General features: G+C 47.7%; 1 protein-coding gene across 1 annotated transcript in view; it reads left to right on the forward strand.

Moving 5' to 3' along the window:
• Positions 1–146: 146 nt before the first annotated feature.
• The window catches only part of COL15A1 (collagen, type XV, alpha 1), a 101,872-nt gene continuing 83,702 nt past the window's right edge, over positions 147–18,316 (forward strand). The window contains exon 1 of the mRNA XM_005870651.2: positions 147–318. Coding sequence (XP_005870713.2) covers positions 147–318 — 172 coding nt within the window. The remainder of the gene's footprint in view (positions 319–18,316) is intronic.

Raw genomic sequence — 18,316 nt, forward strand, 5'->3', positions numbered from 1 at the left:
GTGCGCGCCTCATTCCTGGACATAAAAGGGAGTCCTCGCCGCTCCGTGCGCACTGGCGGTCCTGCCGCGGCTTCCCGAGGGGGTTCCTGGAGTGGGTGGGAGTCCCGGGCAGCTGGGGTGGATGGAGCGGTCTCTGGGCATCCAAGATGTCTAAGTTAGGCGTGGCCCCTCCAGTTCTGGGCATCGAGAGCCTTTGGAAGCACCGGAGGGCACCAGCGGCTCCGCGGGGACAGTTAGCTGCGCCCAGTGCCCGCGCCCAGGTCATGCGTGCTGCCCAGCTCATTGTCAGGGCAGGTGTGGTGCCCTCCCTGTACCCAGGTGCGGACGCATGACCGCCAGCAGAGACACCTGGCGCCGTTGCCTCGAAAGAAGTAACGGGACTGAATTGCTCTGATGCCTAACTTAGCGCTGAGTTACCTCGGGAGTCACCTCCACGGGGCAGTGGTTCCATGGGTGATGGGAAGAGCTATGGGCTGGGAGCCAGGGGATCTGGTGCCTTCTGTTTCCCAAGGCTCACTTTCCCCACCTGGACCCAGAGGCGGTGGGAAGAATCGTGGGGTATTAGTTAAAACATGTTTTGGTTAGGTTGTGTCAGGCAGCATGGGGTTGAATTGTGCCTAGTTGGGTGACCTTGGGCAATTAATTTCACCTCTCTGGGCTTCAGTTTCCTCATTCAAAAAAAAGGGAGGGGGTAATTAAATCACCTGACCTCCTAGGGCTGCTGTGAAGATTAAGAGAGATATTAGAAATAATATGCTTTCCACACGCTGGTGCATACCAGGCAGAAAATAAGTGATAGGTATTGTGGCTTGGTGCTTGCAGTAGCTGTGTTAGAAAGCAATGCAGGAATTCTTACAGAAGAGGACACTGAGGATGAGAGAGGCTTAGGAAGTGGCCGGTCCAATGGCAGAACTGAGCCCAGATTTGCAGGCTCCAGTCGTGCCTTGCTCCGCCCTTCCTCCATGCAGTTTTGTGGGAGAGCTGTGCTCCCCAACAGTGGTCTCTGACCCCTTTTGGATTTAGGAGATTAGAACACAGTCTCCATAGAGGTGTCTCCATGAAGGAAAGTGGGGATTGGGTGGGTGGCCTTGGTTAACTCTTTGTGTGCTGGAGGAAGCCTGGGACAGCCCGGACCATTGTTTCCTTGGGAGGGAGACCCAAACGCGATGACAGCTTTTCCTGCCAGAGCGTCCAGCCTGGCATTTCTTGCAGATCAAAGGGCAGCTGGAGCACAGTTTTGGCTTCTCAGCACCATGGCCCATGTGGGAACATTGCAATTTTGCATGTGATATAGGTTACTGCCAACTCAGCAGCAGAGGCAGCTTCGGGTTCTGTGATCCTCGGTGAACTTTGCTGCAACCCTCACCCCCAAAAGGAAGAAGGCTATGAGGAGAGATACTTTGTGTCTCTTTCCTCCTCCTGCTCCTGCAGGCTGGGTCCCTGGGAGACAGGTCGGGGCTGTGGTTGCTAACACAGAGGAAGTCCTGTTCTCATCTATCATGTAAGAAGGGAGTGCCAGGAAGCCCTCAGGCGCTGAACAGGGCCTGGGTAGGGCCATTTGCAATGATGGGTATTCGGTGTCCCTTTGAGACTCAGAATCTTCTAGATGCATGAAATATCCTCTTGCAAACCAAATTTTGCATGCAGTTCAATTAGTCTAACACCTATAAATCACTTCATATGCTCAGGCAGAGCTGTGAACACACTCATACTTCGTTCATCCAGTCCTCACAATGCTCCACGGGGTGGGGACAGGGACTGTTACTGTCTCGGTCCTTCAGATGAGGAAAGTGAGTCCCAAAGGCCCAAGGCTTCCAGGCCCCTCAGGGTTTCCTGCCCACCCAGTTTAAAGAGACCCTGAAAGGGACCCTTGCCCTCACATCCATCCTTGTGTCCCTAAGGGGTCATGGCTGAGTAGTAAAGTTCAGTGTCATTGGAATAGCCGCTATTTTAGATGATGAGGTTGTTGTGGGGACAGGGACGGTAGTGCCACAAGTAATTTGTTCCAGATAAAATGCTGATATGTGCGAATTATTTACTTTTCTTTAAAGTGTTTGATTGTGAACCTATCGACGTTTCTCTTTCACGTTGATGTTTCTCTCCCTCTACTTCCCTCTCTCTCTCTCCCTCTCTCTCCCCTCTCCTCCTTTCCCCTCCCTTCCCCTCTCTCTAAAACCAATAAACATATTCTCTGGTGAGAATAAATTAAAAAGAACGGTTCAATGATTTCTCACAGTACAAACATCACATAACCCAGGTGAAGAAATAGCATAGCCCTAACCGGTTTGGCTCAGTGGATAGAGCGTCGGCCTGCGGACTAAAGGGTCCCAGGTTTGATTCCGGTCAAGGGCATGTACCTTAGTTGCGGGCACATCCCCAGTAGAGGGCGTGCAGAAGGCAGCTGATGGATGTTTCTCTCTCATCGATGTTTCTAACTGTCTATCCCTCTCCCTTCCTCTCTGTAAAAAATCAATAAAATAACAAAAAAGAAAGAAATAGCATAGCTCCCGGAAGCTCCTTTGTGTCCTCAGAGACAACTATCACTTTGACTTTCAATGTGATCATTTCCTTACTTTTAAAAAATAACTTTAGGACCTAAACATGTATCCCCAAATTCCAAAGTTCCATTTTACTTGATTTTGAACTTTATACATGTAGGATGTCTTCTTTGGTGCCTGCCTTTTTAAACTGAATATTAAGTTTTTGAGATTCATTCATGCTGTTGCATGTGTAGCTAATCCATCTTCATTGCTATATAATATTCCACTGTATTAATAACATGTATATTATCTATCCATTTGTCTTCAACAATATTTTTCCCATTTGGGGATGATATAGTAGTGTGTCTGTGAACATTCTTGTACATGTCTCTTGGTGCACATGTGCACACATTTCTCTTGATTCTGTGTCTAAGAGTGGAATGCTGGGTAACAGGGTATGCAAATCCTCCAACCAAACAGACAACGCATGAACAGACAGCATGTCTGTCACCTGGTTGTTCGCAGGTACACAGCCACCAACCTGGTATGAGCGTCCCCGTTTTTTAGCATCCTCACCAGCACTTGGTCTTGTCACTGGGCTTAATTCCAGCCTTTCTAATGGGTACCTATTAGAATCTTACTGTAGTCTTCATTTATGTTTTCCTGATTATTAAGTTGATTACCTTTTCATGTATTTATTGGACATTTAGATATCCTGATTTACTTTTTTGAGGTAAAATTCACGTAACATAAAACTAGCCATCTTCACCTGTGCAATTCAGTGGCATTTAATACATTTACAGTGTTGTGCAGTTGTTGTTTTTATCTGCTTCTAAAAATTTTCATCACTCTAAAAGAAAACCTTAATTCCATTCAGCAGCCACTCCCTATCCCCCCAGTCACACCTCACCAACCCCTGCCAACCACTAAACTGCTTTCTGTCTCTATGGATTTGCCTATTCTGGACATTTTGCATACATGGAATTATATAATACATGACCTTCTGTGTCTGGCCTTCTCTTACTTAGCATAATGCTTTTGAGGTTCATCATATTGTAGCATGAGTCCGTACTTTATTCTTTTTTTATGGTTGAATAATATTCCATTGTATGGATATACCACAATTGTTTTATTCATCTTCCACTCATAGGGATATTTGGCTATTGGGAATAGTGTTATTATGAATATCTGTATGCAAGGATTTGTTTGAATATTTGTTTTCAATTATTTTATGTGTATAGCTAGAAGGGGAATTGCTGGGTCATGAAGTAATTCCATGCTTAAGTTTTTGAGGAACTCCCAAACTATTTTCCACGGTGGCTGCACCATTTTACAGTCTCACCAGTAGTGTACAGGGGTTCTGATTTTTCCATATTCTTGCCAACACTTGTAATTTTCCATTTTTTAATTAAAGCCATTTTAGTGGGTGTGAAGTGGTATCTGGGGGTTTGGATTTGCATTTCCCCCATGACTACTGACGTTGAGCATCACTTCATGTGCTTGTTTGCTGTTCGTAGGTCTTCTTTGAAGAAATACTAAAAACTCATCAGAGCAGGCTCCGGTTTTCCCTCTAATTATCTCGCTCTTGCTCACTGGCAGTCTCATGTGCTTTCCTGAGTGAGAAAGAAGGAAGAGTCACACCCGGGATTTTGCAGCCCTGGCTCCCTGCCTTGCCTATACCAGGACTGGTAATGAGTTACTGTTGCTCACATACCATTAGAAGTTGTGATGAATATAAATGATTGTAGTGTTTTAATTACTGGCTGATTTTTTGTTTTGTTTTGTCTGAAGTTGGGGATGCCTATGGTAACCTCACACCCATTTGTGTGTTTTACAACAAAGTGAATGCTGAAAATTGCCATCACCTGAACCACTCACAGCTCCCCATGTATAGTTAGAATTTTGCAGTCTCCTTGACTTTGCACAGGTGTGAACTAATCTCCATCTAGAGCAGCCGTGGGCAAACTACGGCCCGAGGGCCGGATCCGGCCCATTTGAAATGAATAAAACTAAAAAAAAAAAAAAGACCGTACCCTTTTATGTAATGATGTTTACTTTGAATTTATATTAGTTCACACAAACACTCCATCCATGCTTTTGTTCTGGCCCTCCGGTCCAGTTTAAGAACCCATTGTGGCCCTCGAGTCAAAAAGTTTGCCCACCCCTGATCTCGAGCACGCTTTCTCACATTCCCTTTTTCTTGAAGGTCTAATCCCACCTACCAGCCTAAATGGTACCTCTTCCAGGGTGCCTTCCCTTGATCTCTCCAGTGGAGTTTTCTTATCACTATATCCCTACATCTCTCTCTCCAGGCCCCAGCCACAGTCCCTCTCTGTACTATCAATATGTTTATTCATCTCCATTTCCCATGGGAGCACCTTGAAGTGTGGGTCATGCCTCATTTGTCCAGAGTTGGTCACTTGGACTTTGGCCATTTTGTTATTACTAGAGGCCCGGTGCATGAAATTCGTGCACGGGTGCGGTCCCTAGGCCTGGCCAGCAATCAAAGTGTGAGTGTCTGGCATGGAAGGGCAGGTCCCAGCTGACCTCTGGGCCCTGGGCAGCCCCTGGGCCCTGGGCCCCCACGTGCGCCCCTCTGCCTGAATCACAGCACCTGAGTCCCCACATGGAGATGCAGTGAGCATGGTCGGATGCTGCGGGCCGGGTGCAGCATGGGCCTCTGGGCCGACCAGCGGTGCCTCACAAAAGCCAGGCAGGCAGCGCACTCTCTCCTGGCCGACCTCGCAGACTGGCTCCTGTGTGAACCCAGGGGGAGCCAGGCGGTGGCCCTGCCCCCTGCCTGGGCTTCAGGTTGCCATCCAGGGGCGATCAGCCCCCCCGCTCACACCAGTCTTGGTCTGGCACCACCCACTCATCTGCTCCACCATCCTGCCACACGGTCCCACTCTCGTTGGGGCCCATCAGGGCCAGTAACGCTTCCACTGCCACCCACTGCCAGTGCCGCATCGCCGATGCCCACCATGTTCCACGCCGCCCCCTGGTGGTCAGCGCATGTCATAGTGAGCGGTCGAACTCCAGGTCGAACTGCCGGTTGAACAATTTGCATATTAGGCTTTTATTATTTTGTTACTATAGTAAACATACTGCTAGGAACATCTTTAGATAAATGACCTTTGTTTTCTTTTGGGTTATTTTCTTTGACTAGATTCTCCCAAACAGACTCACCCATCATAGACAGAACTAGTTGGATAGTTCTTATGTAGTTAGATGGATTTTTCTTAGAAACACATTTAATCATGCTACTCCCTAGTTTAATTGCTCTTGCTGGGTTCTCATTATACCTAGGATGGAGTCATGCTCCTTACCCCAGCAGGCCCTTTGTGGTCTGGCCACTTACACGGAGCCCTTGGGCTCACACCAAACCACTGTAGATTTCTGAATGAGGTATGTGATGTCCCACCTCTGTGTCTTTGCACAGGCTGGACCTTTTTTAAGAATGCCTTTCCCCAGCCCTGGCCGGTTTGGCGCAGTGGATAGAGCGTCCGCCTGCAGCCTGAAGGGTCTCAGGTTCGATTCCAGTCAAGGGCATGTGCCTTGGTTGCGGACACATCCCCAGTAGGGGGTGTGCAGGAGGCAGCTGATCAATGTTTCTCTCTCATCAATGTTTCTAACTCTCTATCCCTCTCCCTCTCTGTAAAAAATCAATAAAATATATTTAAAAAAAAGAAAAAAAGAATGCCTTTCCCCTTGTCCACCTGGCAAACCCAATTCATCCTTTAGGTTTCCTTTCTGGGAAGCCCTCCTGCTCTGCCAGGCATGTTGGGTCTCTCCTCTGGGCTAATACTGTATTCACCCATCTCTCAGTCACAGGGCTTTCCGGACTAGACTGTGGCCTTAGTTACTTGTCTGTCTCCCTTACCACATGGGAAATTCTGTGAGGCAGGGACTGGGCCTTGTCCAACTCTGAATCCCAGGACCCAGCACAGGGCCTGGCTGAGTGGGTGCTCAACAAACTCTCAGTGAATCAAAGAAGGAATGAATGGGTAGGTCTAGCCTGTGGTCTAGAGAGAGTTCTCCAATTCACCACGTCCTCTGCGGTATGTACGTCATCCCGACTCTTTTACAGCTCTGCCAGCTCCGGGCCGACCAGGACAGAGTAGTCAGGGTACATTATTGAGCTTTTAGTTTTTATTTCTTTTTAGTAACCTTCACAACTAGTGTGAGTTTACACTGCTGTTACTTTACCCTTTATCTTTTTTCATTCCATCTAATTGTATAAACAATTTTTCTAGTTTATCCCCACTTATTCCTGATAGCCTGTGTTTTGTAAACAATTGTATATTTATATTTTCTCTGCCAGCTAAATGGATGATCTTGCTTTCCCATTTCCTTTTAATGTCTGCAGCTTGATCCAAAGTAGTACACTGGATTCTCCCAGATACTAATTAACAGCTTGATCCATTTAAAATGGACTATAGATTGGGGTGTAACTTCCAAAGTAGTACACTGGATTCTCCCAGATACTAATTAAAATATGAGCTGTTTCTCCATCATTTTGTTGTTTCTGGTTATCATGTAAATTTTTTCTTTTAATGACAGAAATACAGAAATTTATTTCCTGGAAACTCTATATTACTGGTTGCTTTCTCATGCATATGTGTTGTTGTTTTTTAAAATCCACATGGTCTTGATAATGGTTGCTTTGTAATGTTTTAAAATCTGGTAAGGACACTCACCCCTACCTCCTTTATTAAGCCATAAATTATTCAGTATAGATTGATTTATCACAAAATCTCCTCCTGATATGCTTGGATACTGGGAGTGTCATAGTGGTAGTGGCAGGTGAGGGTTCTTAAAAGGGAGGCGATCTTACAATAAGATTCAGTTGAAGACATTCAGGTGCAGTGAAGAGAACAAACGAGCAGTTAAAGCTTCTAAGTCAGAACAGCAGGCTGTGGGGTCTGAGCTATTACTGTAGACACAGGGCAGCTGAGGTGAGTCAGAAATGTTGGGAGGAGCCAGGTTTGCTGACTGATCACCTTCCTCTGCTCCACTCCAACTTCAGAGAGAGAAGTGTTGGGTTAGAACAGAACCTGGGAGAAGGTCCAGACCTCTTCCTGGGAAGGATCTAAGAGGAGACACGAGACCGAGGTCACCTAGTGAGTACAACCTAACCCTTATCCCCAACAGAACTCAACTCAACTCTTTTGACGTGACCCACCAATTTCATCCAATCCAAATCATTTCACACTTGTTGCATGCCATGGGTGAATTAAAGGTCTGGACAGGACAGAAAACTGTTCTGAGAGTCCTGGTGCCTCTCTCAAGTGACCAGGACCCCTGATCTCAGGTACTGGGTGAGTCCCCTCCAGGGTTTGGGGAGCTTGGCTAGTATCTGCCTTGCAGGGAGTAGCCCTGCCTAAGGTCTCTCCAGGAGTCACGCAGACCATCACTGAGAGATGCAAATGGGGCCCAGCTTAAAGCCTCTTCCACCACCAGGAGGTCTTATGTAACTAGCTTCCTCCAAAGTGCACATCTGTTGATATCTCCAAAACTGTCTGCCATGTGTGTTTGGGGTACTATTGTAGACTTTAGTCCTCTTCCCAGAGTTCCTGCTGCCTACACTCTCTGAGGTCCCCTGGGGTGAGTGGCAGGGTGGCTTAAGAGCTGCATTGGACCCAGTGCCCACTCTGGAGGGACTCGCCACCAGTAGTAGAGAGCTGGCTTGCATGCTAAGGAGCTTATCCTGAGTGTCCTCATGCAGGTGTAGGGACGCCCATTTCCACTGGCAGATGGGGGCAGGAACGGGGGTAAGCAAGCTTTGAAAGAGGAGATTTATTTTTTTTCAACGATATTTAACATTTTTGGTAATAATAGTCATTGTAAAAACATAGGAGAAAATAAAAGGAGTTTATAGAGATCACATGTTAGCTCATGACTCAGAGATAAACCCTGCTAATATTTGGTGGGCTATCCTTCAAGTTTCTTCAACGATATTTAAAATTTTTGGTAATAATAGTCATTGTAAAAACAGGAGAAAATAAAAGGAGTTTATAAAGATCACATGTTATCTCATGACTCAGAGATAAACCCTGCTAATATTTGGTGGGCTATCCTTCAAGTTTCTTTTCCATGCCTAAATATGCATGTGTATTATAATGATAAATCATTCTGTGCATTGTATTTTGTTGCTTGGCCTCCCCTCCCCCCCTTTAACAACCATCGAGGCACTTCCCCAACAGAATTCTTCCCTAACACCCTTTTGTATTTGAAATAGTATTTCATTATGTGGATGTCCCATAATTAAACTAGTCCCCTTTTAGGGCTTCAGGCTGTTTCCAGTTGGGGACTATTATAAAAATACTATTGTGATGGTCCTATTCTTATAGGTCTGTATGTGACCATTTCTGTGATTATTTCCTAGCCCAAATTCCTAAAAGAAATTATTGGGTCTCCCACGTGCCCGTATTGAAGGCTTTCATTGCATTCTTTGGAAAGGTGATGGTAACTTCCACTCCCAGCAACAGCACATGGGAATGCCCACCTCCCTCAGTCTCTGTCCACTGCTGCTATTGCTCTAATTTGAAAGGAGAAAATAACAGCTAGAAGGACAGTGCCAGCATTACTGCTCCCAATTATCCTTAGTTGAGAGGAGCCAGGGCTTCCTTCCTCCCTTCTCTCCTCCCCTCCCCCATTTTATTCATCCATTTTGCATATATCTTGTGGTGAGGGCTATAAGAAGAGAAGGTTTCGCGTGGCTGGCATGGCTCAGTGGTTGAGCGTTCACCTATAAACCAGGAGAGCACGGTTCGATTCCTGATCAGAGCATATGCCTGGGTTGCAGGCTCAATCCCCATTGTGGGGTGTGCAGAAGGCAGCCAATTACTCTCTTTCTTTCTCTCTGTCCTTATCCCTTCCTCTCTGAAATCAATAAAAATATATTTAAAAAGAGAGAGAGAAGAGAAGAGGAGGTTTTTCAGAAAATTAGAATGCAAAAGCTTAGGTCACAAGGACCTTGGTGGTTCTCAACCCTGACTGCACCTTAGCGTCACCTTGGGATTCAAAAGGGACCTGATGCTCAGTCCTCCCCCACTTCCAGGATTCTTAATTAACCCATCTGCGGTGACAGCAAGCCTTTTAAAGTGCAGCCAGGGGTGAGAGGAACCAATGCAGGCCAGTAGCTTCCTTTCAAAGGTAGCAACCCTGAGTCCCAAAGAGGAAAGTCCCTGCTCGTGGTTGTAGCTCAAGTGAATGGCAGGGCTGGCACTGGACCCCAGAGGGAGCTTCAGGGGGTATCGCTCATGCACATGAGCTCTGGGATCCCAGGTCTCCCTGGTTCAAATCTCAGCTCTGCTACTTCCCACTGAGTGACCTGGGCCCGGTTACCTCTCTTTTCCTATCTGTAATGGCACAATCATTCCTACTATGAGGAGTAATGGGATAAGTATCAGGCCTGTCCTTGGTGACCAGTTCAATACGTCCTTCCTTCCCTGCTCCCACATCACTGTGGATTCCTTGAGGGCAGGAACCCTGTTTTATTTATCCATGCTTCCTCGACATCTGACATGGCCTGGAAAGGACACAATGAGCATTTGAATACATTAATGAATGAATCATTCAAAGCCTGAGACTGTGGAGAACTTAGTGAAAACCCAGCATTATGAACTCTTGACCACAGCAAAGTCTGTGCGCCTCCGCCCTGCTGGGAGACCACCCGCGGCCATCACTGCCATGGATGGTGGAGAGGTCAGAGGGGGGTGAGAGCAGGGCTGGATAGAACATACATGTCAGGTCATGAAAGAAAAAAGGGGGTATGCTTTTCCGGTGTTGGAAAGTTATAACCATTCCATCCTGTAGGACAGAGTTCAAAAGCTGATGACAAACGGAACCTAAATTCATGCAGTTTCAACAATGTCTCACACAGAACTCCATCTGAAGGTGCACATTAATGAAAATCATTCAAAGCCTGAGACTGTGGAGAACTTAGTGAAAACCCAGCATTATGAACTCTTGACCACAGCAAAGTCTGTGCGCCTCCGCCCTGCTGGGAGACCACCCGCAGCCATCACTGCCATGGATGGTGGAGAGGTCAGAGCGGGGTGAGAGCAGGGCTGGGTAGAACATACATGTCAGGTCATGAAAGAAAAATGGGGGGTATGCTTTTCCGGTGTTGGAAAGTTATAACCATTCCATCCTGTAGGACAGAGTTCAAAAGCTGATGACAAACGGAACCTGAATTCATGCAGTTTCAACAATGTCACACTCAGAACTCCATCTGAAGGTGGATCAGCCAGCTGCTTCTCCCCTCCCAGCCACACAGTCTTAGTGGTAGTGAGTTCTGTCTTTATTTTCAGCACACAGGCTTGTCCTCCGGCCTCCATTCTTACCACCCTTACCCCACCCTCCTATGGCAGCCATGGCAATCTCCTAGCTTCTTGCTACTCAAATGTGGTCCACCAACCGGCAGTACCAGCACTACCTGGGAACTTAGTAGAAATGCAGAACCTCCACTCCCACCCACAGACCCAATAAATCAGAATCTGCATTTTAACAAGATCCCTGGTGGTTCACGTGCACATTGAAGTTTAAGCAGCTCTATAAAACCAACTCTGATGATGTCACCCCTTCTTAGAACTCTTTGTCATCTTCCCATGCTTACCACCTGTAGTAAGAGTAGCAGGCCTTCAAAGGTGTCTACATCCTAATCCCCAGAACCTTGACTAGATTAGGTTACCTGGCAAAAGGGAATTGGGATTGCAGATGGACTTAATATTGATTATCAGCTCAACATAAAAAAGGATAAGGATCTCAGATTACCCAGGTAGGCCCAGTGTGATCACAAGAGTCTTTTGAAAGCGAAAGAGGGAGACAGAAGAGGAAGTTAGGGTGATACAGTGTGAGAAGGACTTGAGCAGCCTCCTTGGCTGGTGCTGAAGATAGAGAAAGGGGCCACAAGCCAAGGAATGTGGGAAGCCTCTAGAACAGCCGTGGGCAAACTACGGCCCTCGGGCCAGATCCGGCCCATTTGAAATGAATAAAACTAAAAAAAAAAAAAGACCGTACCCTTTTATGTAATGATGTTTACTTTGAATTTATATTAGTTCACACAAACACTCCATCCATGCTTTTGTTCTGGCCCTCCAGTCCAGTTTAAGAACCCATTGTGGCCCTCTAGTCAAAAAGTTTGCCCACCCCTGCTCTAGAAGCTGGAAAAGACAAGAAAATGGATTTTCCCCTTAAAGCTTCCTGAAAAGAGCACAGGAAGACCTGTGTTGCACTTCTAACCTGCAGAATCATCATAAGATAATACATTTGTGTTGATGGACGTGACTAAATTTGTGGCCATTTGTTATAGCAACCATAGAAAATGATTGTAACACACCTTAGCATGACGTTTGAGACCCTCTGAAGACCACCAATGTGCTGCTCTGGCCTCACCTCACAGAATATCCTTCCTCACAGCCTGATCTCAAACCACCCAGCTCTGAGTGGCTGGCATATGGGGTGGGTCACCCCGAGAGTCCAGAGTGGGGTTATTTTTCCTTGTATCCCCAGCACCTAGCACTGTGCCTGGCCCTGGCAGAGAATGAATAACCCGGTGGAAGTGTAGCTTTGACATTCCCCTGTTCTTCTTTTATCTTGGTAAATATCTGTCTCTCTTTGGGCCTCAGCTTCTCTACCTGGGAAATGAAGAGATTGGACCAAGTAAACTCTAAAAGCGCTGTCAGCATGAACATTCTGAGTTCAGTTTGGCCAAACTTGGTGACAGTTGGGAGAAGTGATTCAGTTTAGCAATGCTCAGCCCTGTTCAGATCCTGCACTGACATCCCATTCCATGAGTCAGGATTCAAAACTGTATCCTACAACTGTGTGTATTTGGTACAAAACAGACCACAGATACGTGTGTTCTCTCTCTCTCTCTCTCTCTCTCTCTCTCTCTCTCGTTAAAATGCCAAATTGCTCATTCTCCCACAGAAAGAAAAAGGAAGGAAAAAACACCATTTCTCACTGCAGAGTTTTTCCATGTGACACATTTTCTAATTTTACTTCAGGCTTAACTGTCTAGAGTAGATGGCTCCATTTCAGGGGCTACCCCTTCCCCTTTTAGACTATGAGCTTCCAGTTTAATAGAATGGTTTTGTGTGTTTACTATTTGCAAGTGTGGCTGATACCAGATTACGGCTGTCTTTATTTTCTCTGCTGGGGGATCCTCTAAAATGCACAGCACTCACCTAGGTTAGTATGCCACAGATGGGATTCCTTGGTTCAGGGCTCGGCTATGGGAGCTTGACCAAGTCACTGCCACTCTTGAACTCAGATACTTAATCTGCAAAGAAAGGAGATGCTGGCTCACCGTGGGACTGTGGCTGGATTGGGAGACGCGGTTGGTGGGCCCCACTTCTAAGAGCCCACAATTCTGAGATGCCATTGGAATTGTCTCTGTTGTCAGCTTTTGTCATCTCTGCACTGTTGCTCTACTGCAATGGAGTGGCTGAGAAATGCTTAGCACCTGGAAAGAGTACCGTAGCTTTGTTTCAAAGAAACAGATTCTGCTCCAGCTGTGTCTGTGGCATCCGTCTGTCACTTCCAAGCCGTGGCCCCACCTGTGCCATGCTCACTATTGGATTGTCATAGCAACTCCCTTTGCCAATAGGACTTCCCCTCTCTCCGTCTCTAGCACATCTTCTCACTGCAGAGTGCTCGTCAAAACGCAGGTCCCATCATGCATGTCCCCTCATAAAGCCTCCTGTGCTTTCTGTTCCAGGGCAACAAATCCCCCTCTCTGGGCTGGAGCTCGAGGCCTCTTCTCCCCTCACATCTCTGCCCATGCTCTGGCTTTAGCCACACGGAGTCCTTGCTGGTTTCTGAATTTAACGAGTATACCTCCTTCTCCCAACCTTTGCTAGTGCCTCCCACAGTCTCGAATACTCTCCTGCTATCTTGAAATCCTCTTTGGCCTTTCCTCCTTTAGAGACTTGCTGTGGTCCCTGCCCCAGCAGCATCGGCATCCCTCAGGGGTTTGTTAGAAATGCAGGTCCCAGGTCCTGCTCTAGACCTGCTGCATCAGAACCGGCACGTCACCCAGGTCCCTGCTGAAGTGCACACAGAACAGGGAAATGCAGGCTTTGCGGCATGGCGGTGAAGTGCCTAGGCTTTGGGTCAGAGCTGGTTTGGTTCTAGGCTTTGCATTTATTAGCTGGTGACCTTGAATGATTTACTAATCCTCGTCTAGCCTCAGTTTCCTTATCTATAGAGAGCCCTGAGCCAACGCAGTCCCTGGTCCTACCTCGGCCACCCAGAGCCTCCCAGCTGCCTGGCTGAGAGGTCGTGAAGGTCACATGGGGAAAGGATTCTAAGAATTGCCCTCTACAGATAGACTCCAGTTAGCCTTGCCTTTGAAAAACTTCTTCCTGTCTGTGCAGTGAAGAGGTTGGACCAGCTCTGAGGCTTGTCCGGATCTGATGTTATCTCTTTAGATATTTGTCTTTCTCGATCTCTGTATTCCAGGGAACGGCATATCCATGAACACAGTGCAAAATTCTCCCACCAAGGAACAGAAACCAGGTCTTGGGGGGAACAACTCAGCTGGGAAGGTTTTGCATGTCTTGACATAGGGGAGCAATTTCTTAGAAGTGCTGGGATATGGGTGGTGTAGTACCCCCTACAGAGCCAAGTTCTTTATTTCCTGTATCCATTTTACTCAGCAGTTGGTAATTTGGGGTGGGGCCATGGGAGTCTAGTAACAAGTGGGGAATAATTTAGAACATTTTTATATTAAAAAAAAATAGCACATATATATTATAGTGTGAAGTGCTCAACTTAAGTGCTTTCAAAGATAAAAGCAGGAGGTTTTAATTACATTTCTAAACTCTGGGGTCGGGGGGGTGGGACTCTTTGGCTAGACTCAGGCCCTCAGGTATAGGGTTCTCTCTCTCAGATAGTAGGATGCTTCAGTGGAGATTGTTATATTTACATTTGAGGTCCCCAATTTGTAGGGGAGGCTCAAAATTATTGCAACGGGTGCAGAATCCATTCTTGTATAAGCATTTTCTCTGCCTACAAATACCTAGTGCACTTGTGTGTGAAAGGCTCTATTTCTGTTTTTTGTTGTTGTTATTTGGTTGGTTGGCTTTTTACCATTGACAAGATGGAGATTGCTCTCCAAAGCTCTTGTACTAGAAGTGTCCACTCTATGAGGGAAAAAGCTCATTGTCACTGCTGGGTCCCCAGCACCTAGAACAGTGCCTTCCATACAGCAGGTGCTCAATCAATGCTAGTTGACTGAATAGATGTGTGTGCGCTAATGAAAAAGCTTTCCTCTGGCAATCTGCGTTTACCTTTTCAGGAATAAGTATGTGGGGCTGCATTAGCATAGGGAGGTTGGGTGGAATGTGAAAAATGCTACTCATGCATATGCATGTGGGAGACTGGCTGGTCCCACTCAAGTTCAGGGTTTCTAAGAATCGCCCTTTGGAGGCAGCCTCCTACCCAGTGTGGTCTGTGCCGCATAGTGGCTCCTTGTGAGAGAAGGTACAGTTTACCATTCATGCACCTTGAACAGCTGGGGCTTAGGGCCCCCTTGTGACAAGGCTTAAAGATCCCCCGAACACCTCAGTTCCATCAAAGCCCCTGGCTGGGAACCTCGAGGAACCAGAAAACGCTGGACTCTCAGGACCACCTATTCTAGCTCTCCTAAATTACAGAAGGGAAGATGGAGGCGCAGAGAGAAGAGGGACATGATGAGAGTCACACCTAAAATGTAGAAGAACTGGCTCTAGCACTGGGTCTTCTGATGTCCAGGCGGGTGGCGTCGCACCACCCTGACGTTCCGAGTGCTGCTTGACATGGATGTGTTGCAGTCTTTTCCCATCTCAGGGCTGTGGGAAGAAAGACAGGGGAAGACATTTACCTATGGTGAGGGTTTCTCATGTGTGTTTTTAGAGCTGAGCTTTGGAAACATCAGATGGACTTCAAATTCCAATTCTTTTGTTTATTGGCTGTGTGATTCCAGAAAATTGCTCCCAGAGAGCAATTTGGTGTCCTCATCTGGACGAGGGTAGCAGAGGTCCTCCCTCCTGGACTGGGTGAGGCATTCGGCAGGTAATGCTGGAGGAGCGCGCAGAGCAGAGCAGAGACAGCAGGCACTCGGGGGCTGAGAACTCTCCCCTAGACCATGGGCCCATCCTGCTGCACAGCAGCATCCCTGGAAGTTTTTAAAACATGCAGAGGCCTGGGCCTCATGCCCAGAGATTCTGATTGGGCTGGGAGTAAGGCATCAATCTTCTAAAGCCCACCCCCCACGACTCTCCAGCCCAGCCAAGGACAAGGAGCTCAGTACTAGACCATACATGCCATGAAGGCAGGGGACACATCTGGCCTATTCTCCCATGAACCTCTAATACTAACAGTGCCAGGCACGTGTTGGTTGGTGCTTGATAATATTTGTGAATGAATTACGAACGGATGAACAAGATCTGCTCGGCACCTGACATTACCCTGCACCCCCACCCTGAGCGCTGGGTATTGTCGTCTCTGTGTCCAGGTAAGGAAAGTAAGGCTCAGAGAAGCTAAAGAACTGTCTAGGGTCACCGGCTAGTAAGTGGTGTAGCAAGGACTTGCATGCAGGTCTCTGTGATGCTGAACCCCACATCCTTCTCCTGCACCTGCTGAGTGAGGCTCACCCTCCTCAGCTCCCCCGGAAGTCACCCTCAGTTTCAGGTCTCCAGTTAGGGGCGTCTCCTGGGTACTCATTCTAGAAGGTCCATGGCTCTGGAGGTGCACAGGCTCCTCCTCCAGCAAACATTTGGAGACTGTCAAGTGCTTTCATCCAGATTAAACAAGAGTTCGCCTGTTTCAAAATGTGACTTCAGGGTCACCATCTGTCCTGGCTGTTCCTTAAACTCAAATCCCATTTCAGAGCCAAACGGGGCTCCAACATCCTGCAGAGAGCAGGTCTCTGCACAATTGAGTAGGAAAATCGGTAGAAAGAAGCAGTGTGTTTGGTAACAGCTGCAGGACAAATTTTTTATGCCATCTGTTCCCCTGCTCAACAGCATCCAAGTCATTATACAGGGTGGGGCAAAAGTAGGTCGTGTGTATGCAACGAAACAAGAATAAACTGTGTTTCACGTACTCACAACTGTAGACCTACTTTTGCCCCACCCTGTATGTGTGGACCACAGGCCCCCACTACGGACTCAAATGCACTCATTCCCATATTGGGCCCCTGCTGTGTACCAAGCACTTTCCCACTCCTCGACTTCTGTAGAGCAGTGGGTGAGAGTGGTCTGGGTAGTAGATAGCTACGGGGACATGACATAACCTAGGCACTTGAGCGAGTCACATTGTCAGACTGGGCCTCGGTTTTCTCTTTTAAGGGACATTGGACTAGGTACTTCCTCAGGTCCTTCCCAGCTCTGAAGGTCGCCCTGGTCCCCAGGCCTCTGTCAGCCTTGATCAGTGAAGATTTCACAGTGCCTGCTGGAGCCATGAGCTCATCCTGTCCCCGGGCTGCTTCTCTGTCCCCAGTGAAGTCACAGGAGCTCATCCGTTGGGACGCCCTGGGCTGTTCTCAGGGCAGCTTGATTCTGCCCAGGGCATAACATGCCAAGTGCTGTGAGGCTGCAGGAAAGTATGTCTCCTGCTGTTGCCAAACTGCCGCCCTCACTCCACATTCCTGGTCGCCAATCCCACCCTCTCCTTGGCAAGGGGAAGGAAGGGGCCCGACTGCCAGGGGCAGCAGCTCGAGGGGAAGTGGTGATGCCTCCTAAAATGGTCAGCGGCAGCCTTCCTCAGAAACCTGCCGGGGCGCCTGTTGTCTGTTGGGTACATTTTAGTCTCCTTGGCTTGACAGTCGAGGCTCTCCACAGCCTGACTCCGGTCTCTAAGTGAAAAAGTGATTAAGAGTAGAAAGAGCTGGGAAGGACCTCAGATGACCACACGTGAGTCCCAACCATCTCAGTTACCAGCTCTGTGGCCTTGATCTCCTTCGGCGTCAGTCCACTCATTTGTGAAATGGGAAAGCAATAGTCCCCACCTTATCAAATTGAGATTAAATCAGCTAATGCATATTGGTTCAACACTTCTAAATCTGTATTTACGAAGATTCATACTTCTTTCTGTTCCAATTCTGGAGGTTATCTGGGTCCCATTGCTCCATCCCCCGGGATCACTCATCTCCCCCCAGCTTTCCTGCCTCCTCTCCTCCAGCCCCTTGGGTTTGCGTGTGCTCTGCCGGCTCCACCATGTTCACCTGTGCAAGGCCTTCCAGGCCCATCTAAGTGCTCTGTCCTTCAGTTCAGGCCTGTATCAGGCTGTATGTGTTGGTGTCCTGTCCCGTCTACTAGGCTGAGGGCTACTTGAGAACCAGAGTCTGAGTCCTCTTAATCTCCCAGAGTCCAGCCGAGGGTCACGTCCAGATAAGATTGACCACTGGATGCTGGTTGTGATCAAGTCCGGACCCTCAGCTGGCACCAGGATAGAGTGAAAGATGGAGAGGTCCACCCTGCCTTCCCTTCAAGGATTCTGTCTCCCCTTGTGGCTGCATTCTCTGGGGCTGGGATAATGTAAATTATGGGTGAATTGAGAAATGTGGTTAGCGGCTCTTTAAGAGATTTTATTGACCATGTGGTTGTCAACCACGCCAAAGAATGCAAGAAACACCCAAGGACATGCCTCACTTAGACTTAAAAAATGGCCAGAATTACTCTTCCAAGGTCCTCCCACCATGATGGCCCTCCCACCCCATGGGGCGGGGGTGAGCGTGGGGGTGGGGAATGCACGAGGAGCAGGAATTGTATTGTTCTGTTCCTGGAACCTCCAGGACTGGCCTGTCCCATCCCATCCGATCTTGCCCAGTGGCCCCAGCTCAACTC

Source organism: Myotis brandtii, unplaced genomic scaffold, assembly GCF_000412655.1.
Source record: "Myotis brandtii unplaced genomic scaffold, ASM41265v1 scaffold320, whole genome shotgun sequence".
NCBI lineage: Eukaryota > Metazoa > Chordata > Mammalia > Chiroptera > Vespertilionidae > Myotis > Myotis brandtii.